At 32.0% G+C, this 12,317-nt stretch overlaps 2 protein-coding genes across 2 annotated transcripts; both read left to right on the top strand.

The window, feature by feature from the left end:
• The first annotated feature begins 7,245 nt into the window (after positions 1-7,245).
• Positions 7,246-8,126, top strand: LOC142526949 (desiccation-related protein PCC27-45-like). The gene is made up of 2 exons (XM_075631641.1): positions 7,246-7,493; positions 7,710-8,126. The coding sequence occupies exons 1-2, from the start codon at positions 7,291-7,293 to the stop codon at positions 7,960-7,962; spliced, it is 456 nt and encodes a 151-aa protein (XP_075487756.1). The 5' UTR covers positions 7,246-7,290; the 3' UTR covers positions 7,963-8,126.
• A 2,417-nt stretch (positions 8,127-10,543) lies between these two features.
• LOC142526831 (RING-H2 finger protein ATL67-like) lies at positions 10,544-11,433 on the top strand. The gene has a single exon (XM_075631448.1). The coding sequence runs from the start codon at positions 10,672-10,674 to the stop codon at positions 11,254-11,256; it is 585 nt and encodes a 194-aa protein (XP_075487563.1). The 5' UTR covers positions 10,544-10,671; the 3' UTR covers positions 11,257-11,433.
• Positions 11,434-12,317: the final 884 nt, after the last annotated feature.

Here is a 12,317-nt window from a genome sequence, read left to right as displayed (position 1 = left end):
TAGGTAATTGCTTTGTTGGCAAACATGCGTACGTACATGAGATTCAACGATGAAGTGGACGTACAATTCCCTTCCTTTTTTTTTTTTTTTTCCTGTTTGTCTTGATTTTTACCTTCAAATAGAGAGATCATGTGAGGAAAGATATTTCTTTTCTATTTTTAGTTGAAATATATAAATAGAAGACTTAATTCTATTTATCATTTTTTTCAGGCCTCATCTTTGTTAATTCATGGCTACGACATGCATCACATCTAATTGGAGAATTTAACTCAAGGATGCACCACTTAGATGTAACATGAGAAAAATTTACAATTTTGTTAATGTAACAGATTGTCAAATTAAACTTCAAATTTAGTCAAATAAGTTCTATTTTAGTTAATTTTAGTTCATTTTGGCTTGGTAAATGCTACTCAATAGTGCTATCATTCACTCATGACATCATTGACATTGCGTTGAGTGATGAATTATTATCACTAATTCATACATTATGGTTGAAATTGTAATACACTTGTCCCACATCATAAAAATAAAAAATTTAAAATGAGTTTAAAATGGATTTACAATGGACTTCTATAGCAACTTGGATTAATCATTTTCGTAAAAAATGAGGACGAATACGAAGTAGTTGCTATAGAGGCCCATTGTGCCTATGTGCATGAGAGACACCTCTTGAACATGTGGGGCAAAGTGCTACATGACGGGAGACACCTCTTGAACCTGTAGGAGCCACCTCTAGATTCTCGGCGCTAGTGGATCGAGTGGTCAGGCCACGACGTGGACGTCGTGTTTTGACATAGGGGTGATTGTGATACCATTGTCTCACATCTTATAAATAAAATTTTAAAATGAGTTTATAATGGGTTTACAATGCACTTCTATAGCAACTTGCGTTAATCATTTTCGTAAAAAGCGAGAACGAATACGAAATAGTTGATATATTAGTCCATTGTGCAGTCACACAGGCACGGACCTGGGCTCGGGGCGTGACAGAAAGAGTGATATATGGATGGGTGGTCATGATTTATCCACTCAGCATAACATCACGTCAGCACTTTGACGAAAAATTAATAAAATAGAAAATGAAAACAAGACTCACTGATTGGACTAACATCGACTATACTTTAACTATTTATATGATTGAAAGTGGAAAACGACTAAATTATTTTTAAAATTATAATTTTCCATATATTTAGAATCCTACATTATATTTGCTCAGTCCTTCACAGTATTACGCTTCCCACCGCTAGCTAATTACGCGAGCAGCCCACGATTCGCCCCTATCAAATCCGTTCGTACGTGAGTCCAATTTTATATTACATAAATCATTAAAGATGATTAAATGATCTCAGCCATACCGACCAGCACACAAAATTCAAATCCTAGCAATCCGAAATTTCAAATTATCGAATCGAATGCGATGTTTAACTTACGCTGAGGATGAGATTGGGTGCCAAGACCTGTCAATAATTAAGAAATAATGGTTACTGTATCCAAAAATGGAATATAAATGTGCAGAAAGGACACAAAAGGAATGGCTCATCGAATGTTTGAAGAGATAGGTCATAGGACGCTACATTTTTCAACGCTTTTCTTGCATTAGTTATTTATTAACCGTGGAACTTGGAATTTCGTGAAATTTGTTGAGTTCACATCCATTCGTAGCCATACATGTTGCCCTCCAACATTGAGCTAATTGTTTCTTCTTTTGCGGCTACTGTTCACAAATCTTGCCGGTTGTATTGTGAAAAAACTAAATTAAACTTTGCGTATATGATCGCGGGGATGCTTTTGGATTTGAAGAAAGATTTGAATAAAGTATTTTTCAAAATGACTTCATGTTTAGAAGATTTGAAATCTATTACAATAACTCAAAAAATAATCGGTCAAGTCCATCGTAAATCCAAGGCCCTACCTCCTGCGAGGCGAGATAGGCCATCGCCTCAGGGCCAAAAAAAAGCATTGGTCTCATGTTGTTGAGGTCTGTACCTAAATAGTATGTGCATTGGACATTTTAAAAAAATTTGGACATTGACCAATTGAAAACATGATTAAATATAATGATTGTGTTCATTGGAGATTTAATCCAATTGTATAGAGCCCAAACAATAAAATTACACGGCTCATTAATTAAATTTTTAAAAATTGTGTATGCATAAAATGGTAATGTTTGTTCACTATATTATTATTTTATCTTGTGTCAACTCGTGTGTTAAAGTTTTATACTTTACTTGTTGATTATTTGGCATCTTTTATTGAATTTATGTCGTTGGACGCATTTCAAAAAATAAAACACAAAAAATTGTGATACTTAAATATTTTATATATCTTTATTTTCTATTTTCTTGAATAAAATATTATATATATTATTTAAAAAAATCATATATTTTTACAATATTGGTTCAATATATTTATTATTTTGTTATTTTAATAGTTTATGTTGATAAATTTCAATTTTAGCGACGTATCTTACAGCTTTGGCAATTTCAATCTTTTTCCAATATAATTGTTCATATGACACTGCATTATCTTTGAGCCATGTTGATGTTGTGGCGCACGAAAAAAAAAATTGCAAAGAGATAAATATGTAACTCGTAAATTATATATTTTTTATATCTATTGTTTGGTTATTTTTAATTTGCAAACTGAGCTTTAGTTTATTTATCACAACAAGATTTTTTTAACATATCGCCTCAGACCCTGTTAACCACATGTACGACTCTGCATAAATCATTGATAATTCTTCTTGTGAAAGTGTGAGAATCGGAAAGGATGTATCTCCATTCTATATACATACATATTGACACGTTATTGCTGTTTTTTTTCCCAACAATTTGAGTGTCTTATAATTAGTTCATGGTTTCCTTATGTGTGTGTATATCCACCGCGTAACAAGATTCAACAATTAAAAGTTTTCTATTTTGAGTACTTCTGGTTTGATTTTGTAAGGGCACACATGCAGTGTTTATTACCGCTGCATGCATCATGAGTGTGCTCTTGAATCGGGCTGTGCACCGGCCACGTACAGTCACTTTCGACAGTTGAGCACCTCTTCATTGACCAGAAACTACAAATTTTATGGGTTAATAATAAGTGAAGTTAAACTAAAATAAAAGTTGCTTTTTCTTCTGCAATTTTAGTGCTCTCTTTTCTTCATATCCACCACTGTTAGTAATACTCGGCATGCATCTGGTACAACTCAGTACTCGAAAGACGAAAAGTTGTCGAGCCAAGACTTAAATTTGACTAGTTTTGGAGAACCAAAATCACAATTTAACACCTATTCATCGATTTGAAACTACATATTCATGTATCACTCAGTGAAGTTAAATTAAAACGAGAGTTACTTCTTTTGAAGTTTTAGTTTTTCTCCACCCTTTAAACCGACCATGTTTATCATATTCGACATTTTATCAGCAATAATCGGCCCATCTTAGCAATATTTGGTACCACGCCCGAGAAAAAATAACTAAATTTGCCAAAAACACAAAATGGTCGATGTACTTAGTTTGAGTTTTCGAAATCACAATTAGAACCTATTCATCGGCTAGAAACTACATTATTTCATGAATTTTGGAGCTTGCATGTCTCTTAATTAAACGTAATCTGATGGTTGACTTTATTTCTTTTTAAGAAGAGATTCACTCATTATTCGATAAAGATCCGAAGGGCTGATTGTTTAGGCAAAAACTTGTGTGAGATAATCTCACGAGTCGTATTTTGCTAGACAGATATCTTATTTGGACCATCCATGAGAACCTAAGAGTATTACTTTTTATTGTAAATATCGATAGGATTGACTCGTCTCATAGATAAAGATTCGTGAGACCGTCCCCCCACAGATTTACTCGATTGTTTAATCTTTTTGAGAAAAGTAATTGCCAGTCTCGTATTTTAAGGACTTAAATACGATCGACTGGTGGTCCCTTTAAGTCTTTCCCAATAAAGAGAATAATTTAGCCAATAAATATTTAGTTTTAGTGATCACGTTAAAACAAGGACATATATCGAGTGTATTTAATTTAATGATCGAGAGTCAAATTAATCGATTGATTTAAAATCGAATGATAATTATGGGATTTAGCTGTAAATCTACGACATAATATTTAGCGTGTAGGAAGAATTAATCAACCATTAATAATGCAGTTAGTTAGTTTCTTGTCTATTTTGTGAAATAAAATAATTAGCTTAATTATGGTGGGGAAATATAATTACGATCGATTAACAAGCATTTACATTTAAAAGTGCAGTAATTATTAAATTTAATACCACAGTTTCCATAGTATTACTTTACCTGCGAATCATATATTTTTTGTTTATCTTACGACTTTCAATAATGTTTAAAATGATTTCTGTTAAGATTAGAATTTGGACATAATTCAACCCCAAAAACTAGCTCAAGAGGGGGATTGTCCAAGCCCATTTATGCAACTCTCAAATATTTTATCCAATCGATGAGAGACAACTAACACACTCCCTCATGCAAAAAAAAAAATATATATATATATATATAGAGAATGAAATCTACAAACGATCCAACTATGGAAAGAACGGGTGGTCCAATTATGGACAATCTAACATATAACGGTGCAAGAATCATAAATCCTCAACGTAGGATACAGATAATCAGATAGTCATCACTGACTGTATCCAACATCAAGTTTATAAAATGTGAAATTAAAATCATTTCAATCAACAACGTCCATCATACTTAATTTGTGATACATATATGTCAAACGCCTAATTATTTTTCTCATAACGTGTGCAATTTGTCCGCATGAGTTAGAATTTTGGCGTCAACAATCAAATCAGAATAGAGAGGAAGGCGTAGGAGATTTCGTGGTGTTATATTTCAAACTTGTACAAAATTAATGTGTAGTCGGAACTCAACACGTTTGAAATTTACAACAAGTCAAACAAGGTATTTTCACATGAAAATGCAAGAGATGTAAACTTTATCTACGCACGTAGAACAAATTCTATGAGGAAAGGATTTAGGTTAACATTTAAAACATGGCTTGAAGCTCAAGTCGTTGATGGGTTCGGTGTGGAAATTACTAAGCTTTCTTTGCTAAAAAAACCATGTCCACATTAGTCTTAATTTGGATACAATTTGGGTCACCAACATATATATTGTGGATTTAATGTGTTATGTTATAGTTGAATGAAAATATTTTTGATGCTTTATAATTTAAAATAATTGTAAATTTTAGATTCACATAATTAAATTTCCTTCTTTCAAATCTATATTTGACTCCATCTGGTTGTGTTTCTATATATAGATTCACATTAGAAGACTTCCAAGGGTTAGACTACGTCTAAATTAAACTTATTTTTTTCACGTTTAATTATTAGAGATCGTGAAATAAAATCTATGAGTTTTTTATTTTTTTTGTTATATATATTATTTTTTTTGTTATATATATATATATATATATATACCCTGAATTTTTTTTTTTCATTTTGATAACTAAATAGAATCGAAACCCAAAAGTCGGAATTTCTAACATCTAAAAAAGCATTTAAAATGCCTTTTTTATAACATATATATTTGTAACCAAACAATATAATTTTTAATAAAATCATTGTTTTTTTAAATAAAAAAACATTTGTTTTCCGTTCAATTCTCCAACCAAATGAAGTATTATTCCACTAACTCTAAGTTTAAAATTATTCCTGATGCTAGTGATTTATTTTATCCAAGTATTTTTCAAGAAATTAATTTTGAAATGTTATAATAATTAATAAATTACTAAAATATATCCTATAATATGATGATTAGTCATACTCTATATTTGTAGGACATAGTTCTAATTTTAAAATAAACATGAAAAAATTGTTTCCGGCCCAGATGGACCACTGTGTGCAACATGATTAACATGCAACAAAAAAAAAAGAGAGAGAGATTTTCATCATCTATATTGAGAAAATAAAACAAAATTGAACAAATGCAACTACGCAAAATAGATATCCAGGTTTGAGGCCAAATTTTCAATTAATTCTTCGTCAAATGTTTAAGAGATGCAAAAATACAATCTCAAATCACAATTGAAAAATTATTCAAAAAATCAAAATGCATATTTGTAGCTAATGTGGTTCTCTCATTTATCCAAAATGAATCTAAAATCTAAAACCACATATCAGCCGATGGATATATCCCAACATCACCGGCCGCCTATTTATTTTCAGTGCCGAACCTCCGGTATCACAATCTCCATCTTTTAATTCACAGGAATTTACTAAAAAATTGAGCTAAAATAGGAAGTCTCTCGTGAAACCGTATCAGACAATTTTATTTGTGAGACATGTCGATTATCTCCATATTTATAATAAAAAATAATATTTTTTCATACGTGACTCATGTATATAATATATGTGTTATAACACTGATATGTGACAAAAATCACAAGAATGTACGTGAAAGTGAAAATACATATCACAATTCATAGCGTCTCAACATTAATGCAAAAATTTGTCAATGGTCCCGTAGAAATATCTCTCGTTGGAACGCCAAAAAATTATATGGGTTTAATCAATAGAAAAAATATATATCGGGATTACCCCTAGTCTGCCCTTAGCCTCTTCCCTTCAAACTAAGCATTACACGCAGGGGGCGGGGCACATGCTCTTTTAACTGGGCTTTAGTCCGAATGGTCCAATTTTTTTAAAAAAATATATATATGTAAATTTTGTATAGTTTTGAAATAATATGATATTAATCCGGGTAAATCAATTTAAAATATTAAAAGATTTTAGAGTTTAAAATTTCAGTCCGAACAGAGTCATATTTCTGCTTTGCCACTGATTACACGCATATTTCTTATCTTGTAGACCATATTTTCAAGATGAAAGCGAAATCCTGTTCATCCACACGTCGAGTTGGTCCAATTATTTGGCTAAGATATATATGATTGATGGATTAGAATTTGTGCTTATCCTTAATTTCGAACAAACAATTAAAATCCGTATAGTCTATTCGTATGAAGCAAATGCAGACGCTAAAGGAATCGATTTTTTTTACTTCAAAAAATTTAAAAAAAAAAATTAAAAAATTAACTAGCTCCACCTATGTTGTGGTAATTGATATTTATTTCTTTGCCTAAATGACAATGCTTGGTGACCCCTTAACACGCGTTTGCATCACCGAATTCCTCGCTTTTCTGTCCCCACAATTTTACACAAATGTCGCTACATGGACCAGGTTCCCAGAATCCAACACGTGTCCTTTTTTCTCCCTTCACTATAAATTCATAAACCCCACATTCACAGTTTCTATAACAATAAAAATTGAAAATGAATTTGGTGGACAAGGCTAAGAATTTTGTAGCAGACAAAGTGGCTGACGTTAAGAAGCCTGAAGCTTCGATAACGGACGTCGATCTGAAGGACGTGGGCAGTCAGGGAATCACTTATTTGGCGAAGGTCTGCGTCAAGAATCCTTACGGCGTCTCCGTTCCCATCTGCGACATCAAGTACTCACTCAAAAGCGTCGACAGGTTTTTTCTTCTTTCGTATAATTTCGCTCAATCAGAACATAGCTCGAATTGATTTTAGATTTCACTCGAATCATTTGTTGACCATTTGACTGCTACGATCATTCGACTAATCGAATCGATTTGATGAATTCACAAGTAATTAACATTACCGACCAAAATAAGTAAAACAAAATCTAATGAATTGATTTAACTAGAATCTGGATGTGATACATGTAGGATAATAGCTTCGGGTGAAGTTCCGGATCCAGGATCTTTGAAAGGGAACGACGATACGATGCTAGACGTAGGCATAAAGGTGCCACACAGTGTGCTAGTGAGCTTGATAAAGGACATCGGCGCAGATTGGGATGTGGACTACTTGCTCGAAATCAAGCTCATCGTGGATATTCCCGTCGTCGGAAACATAACCATTCCCCTTTCTCAGAAGGGAGAGATGAAGCTTCCCTCTTTCGCCGACTTTTTTAAATAAGATTTCCGCCGGAGGAACTGTGATTTTCATGATTGAATACTTGCTTCTTTGCCAAATCTTATGTCGGATAGACGAAATACTACTGAAAGCTTTTTCATAAGATTTACTTGTTGTATGTTAAATATATGAATAATAATAAGTCCCGGGGGTTTACTGAGATTTTACATTCGGTGTGCATCGTGAATTGATTCTAGATTTGTTGGACGAATCTGAGTTGAATATTAGTAAAAAAAAATTAAGATTTTTAAATGTTTGAGCTTATTTGTAAACTCTATTTTAATTATTGTTATGTGTATACATTTAATATATAATTATATAATATTAATAAATTATTAAAACTCATAAAATTTTATTCAAATTTGAGTGAGAAAAAAGTTCGTATGCGTATAGTTGAAACAAATATCTCGAAACAATATCTATATATAAAATCAACTCGGAAAACTTTTGAGTTTTTAGTTTCAGTAGAATCTCTTCGACAAGATTATGGAACATTTTTTAGTATTTCTTTTCATGTTGTTTGGTTTGTTGTTTTTCCCGAATTTTACTTCTTATTATTTATAAGAAAATATAATATAATAATTTTTCATCTCAATTTTTACTTTAAATAATGTTTTACTTGTCAAAAGCCAATATTGGCAATTCACATATTTTAAAAATATAATAATTACACAACATATAATTGCAAAATTATAGAACACATTAAACTAGTTCGACGTAATGTTAGGAATTATTTTTATATATAAGGTGTTGGATTACATATATATATATATATATATATGTATATAAATATATTGGATTGTGTGTTAATAGACTTTTCATGTGTATGAATGTAAATATCATAATGATGTGTTTGTCTCCTATAGAAAAAATAAAGTGGTATATAAGAATTTTTATTGTATTACACTTTAGAGAAATGTAAGAATAATTGTTCAAGAGGCTCTCTCGTGGACGTCGGCGTGAGAGGTGTAAATCAAAGATCTTATTTGAATCGGAAAAAGCTTGACTTTTGTGCAAGGATACGAGAGCGACTAATTGAAGTACATCTACTTTCTCTCTCATCTCGCTCATGCTTTTCTGTCTCTTGCTTGCTTCCTACGCAAACACCATAAACATATACTTTGGTTTTGTTTCTCTGATAAGTTTCAGGTACTATTTTGTTCGTCGGTGTGGTGTTTTGTGAAATATCGCTACAGGTCTGCCTGTGTATCGTCGGAAAACAGTCGTTTGGTTCAACCTCAAAGTAACATACCGGATTAGACAAATTTGTTTTACGAAAATTGTAGTCGCTACATAGCTCGGTTTGATTTCATTCTTAGATAAACAATACTCATATATACTTTCAAGTTTACTGCTTTGTCTTGTCTTTTTTAGTAGTTTACTTCTATTAGCAATTTAGCTAACATAAGATTCATAATTCACGTGAAGATAAAAAAAATTTGACCACTGGATGCGAGTATAAGATAATACCTTCATTTTAGGATCATTTGATAACATGGCTTCTTTAACGTGGATATGAATAATTCCTTACATAGGTAAATCTTTCATAATCTTTCAACAAATAACATCTCAATAATCTTGCATTATAAATCTAAAATTAAGTTTTAATAAAGTCATATAAACAATTAAACGCCATATTAAACTTCATTAAAAAATTATAATCAATTGATTAGATTAACGAATATGTGTGAATTGTTATCTAATTTTACATATAATTATTAAATCCTATCAATATACAAAACATAAATTTAATTAAGTTATAGCTATTAATTGGAGTAGGACGATCTCACGAATCTTTATCTGTGAGATGGGTCAACCCTACCGATATTTACAATAAAAAATAATACTCTTAGCATAAAAATAATATTTTTTATATATGACCCAAATAAGAAATCCGTCTCACAAAATACGACCCGTGAGACCGTCTAACACAGGTATTTTTGGATGTTCGTTTGACGTGAAAGTTAGGTGCTTGAATGTCTTTGTCGATATAATGAAATTATAGTTAATATTTATTGTGGTTATTGGTCCATTCATATTCTACAAATTTTGTTTTAATCCGTCTCTTAGTTTTAATTGACATTTAATATTGATCCGATAACTGGTTTGTGGAAATTAATACCAAAATTGATGTTATAATATCATTTATGGCCCAAACCTATTTGAATTCCCACTCCAAATTTCAAAATCCACAAGGAAATCCAAAACGACACTCCAAATTCTCGTTCAATGTTCCTCTACCATTTACTGGACTGATGTTTCCTGCACATTTTAGTACGTTCTCCACAAAATTTGGATATCAAATTATAATTTTGGTATTTCCATTTTTGTAATTTGTTATTATTATTATTATCATCTTAATAAAAAAATGTAACATAAATATTTTCATTAATAACAGTTTTATCTAAACAAAATAAATAATTCAATTTAACGACATGAAAATTGTTATTTTTATTAATGATAATTTTTTTATAATAATATTTAAAATTTAAATAATTTAAAATTTAAATAATAAACAAATATTTAATATTTTAATCGTTAATAAAAATCCAAGTTGTATATAAATGAGGAGGTTGCTGTGTATTAAATGCTGCAACAAAGCACCTCACCCACTATCTCCGTTATAGCCCCATTCTGCCCCTGTTATCCCTTGAATTCTTCTTCCTTCCGGATGGCCCTTTTCTTCCCCACCACCACTTTCCTCCTCTCCCAATGTCCGCCACCACTCCTCCTGTCAAATCCTCCTTCTCTCAGAACCTCAACTCCATAGGACTTGGCTACGCAATCGCAATTGCCTTCGGCTTCCTCGTTCTCTTCTCCACCATCCTTCTCGCATCCTATATCTGCTGCCGTTCAGCAACCGCACGCCGACGCCGCCGACATAATCGCTCCCTGTCTTCCACAAACCCCGCTCCCTCCACTGAGAACAGCGTCTATCTCCCCCGGGTAATCTTCGTCGCCGAGGATGACGAGAGCGACTCACAAAACGTGGTCGTCGGGCTCGATCAGGCGGTCATCGACTCATACCCCAAGTTCGTCTTCTCGAAGAGAAACGGAGACGGGGGAAACGAAACCGTCTGCTCGATCTGTTTGTGTGAGTATAGGGAAGCGGAAATGCTGAGGATGCTACCAGATTGTAGGCACTACTTTCACGTTATGTGTGTGGATGCCTGGCTTAAGCTGAATGCGTCGTGTCCCGTTTGCCGTAACTCTCCGTTGCCGACGCCGTTATCCACGCCGTTGCAGGAAGTGGTACCGCTCTCTCAATACTCCGATGGCAGGAGGAGAGCATATTAGGGGTGAATTTGTGATTGATTAATTATTATAGGGTAGATTGCAATGTTTTAGGATAGGTGTGGGCCGTTTTTAAAATTGTAAAAAAGATTTGGGTTCTATGGCGATTATTTATTTTTAGCCTTTTCTTGTGTTAATTTATAATTAATTTTAGATATGTCTTTTTGAGATAATGGAATTATATATATATATAAAATATAGTTTTGATGGATATTATAAATTTGAAGATAGAATATTCAAAAGCTCTCTTTCTTTCTTATGTACTTCTCTTTCTGTTACTAATGTTTTGGAGTAATGTTTTTCTGATAATATGAAATTGCAGAAGAAAATTTCAAGTTTGATTGGAATTGAAGTTCGTGTCTGACTGATAATCAAACTCAATCAAATAGAGCTCAACTCAAATGTGCGTTGAGTTCTCACTCATTTTAAAATTTCAATTAATGGATTTTTGTATTTCAAATTCATCTAATTTATTCGATAATTTTCATTTATATAGATTTTAAATTCACAATATATCACTCTTTAAATATTTATTAATGTTGTATTTCTTTCAATTTTATTCCTTTTTCCACCAAAAAATATTACTCACATGATAGATATCTAGTCAGACACTTCGACTGAAAATAATTAACTATTGAAAAAAATTAAAAATTAGTCGATGCATATTAATTCTAGAGTAGGTCTATTCTAGAGTAGGTCTCTTGTGAGATTATCTCACAAATTTTTATCTGTGAGACGGATCAACCCTACCGATATTCACGATAAAAAGTAATATTATTATCATAAAAAGTAATACTTTTTAATGGATGACCCAAATAAGAGATCTGTCTCACAAAATACGATCCGTGAAACCGTCTCACACAAGTTTTTTCCTTAATTTTACTACAAAATCTAAATAAGACACAAAAAGTCGTTTTAATACAAACACAAAAGGTGATGCAAGCAATATGACGATGGAGAAAATAAATATAGTCATCAAGCAAAGATCCGTTTCAATATCAATATTGTGGCTACGTCAAATAACATAAATTGCATGCACTTGAATTGATATACATTTCTTTTTT

The sequence above is a fragment of the Primulina tabacum genome, chromosome 15, assembly GCF_025594145.1.
Source record: "Primulina tabacum isolate GXHZ01 chromosome 15, ASM2559414v2, whole genome shotgun sequence".
Lineage (NCBI taxonomy): Eukaryota > Viridiplantae > Streptophyta > Magnoliopsida > Lamiales > Gesneriaceae > Primulina > Primulina tabacum.
This window is presented reverse-complemented; position numbering and strand designations above follow the sequence as displayed.

Excerpts from the sequence above, each read along its gene's own strand:
- LOC142526831 (XM_075631448.1), top strand. The coding sequence starts at position 10,672 with ATGTCCGCCACCACTCCTCCTGTCAAATCCTCCTTCTCTCAGAACCTC.
- LOC142526949 (XM_075631641.1), top strand. The coding sequence starts at position 7,291 with ATGAATTTGGTGGACAAGGCTAAGAATTTTGTAGCAGACAAAGTGGCT. Across the intron at positions 7,494-7,709 it reads TCACTCAAAAGCGTCGACAG|GATAATAGCTTCGGGTGAAG; the intron begins GTTTTTTCTTCT and ends TGATACATGTAG.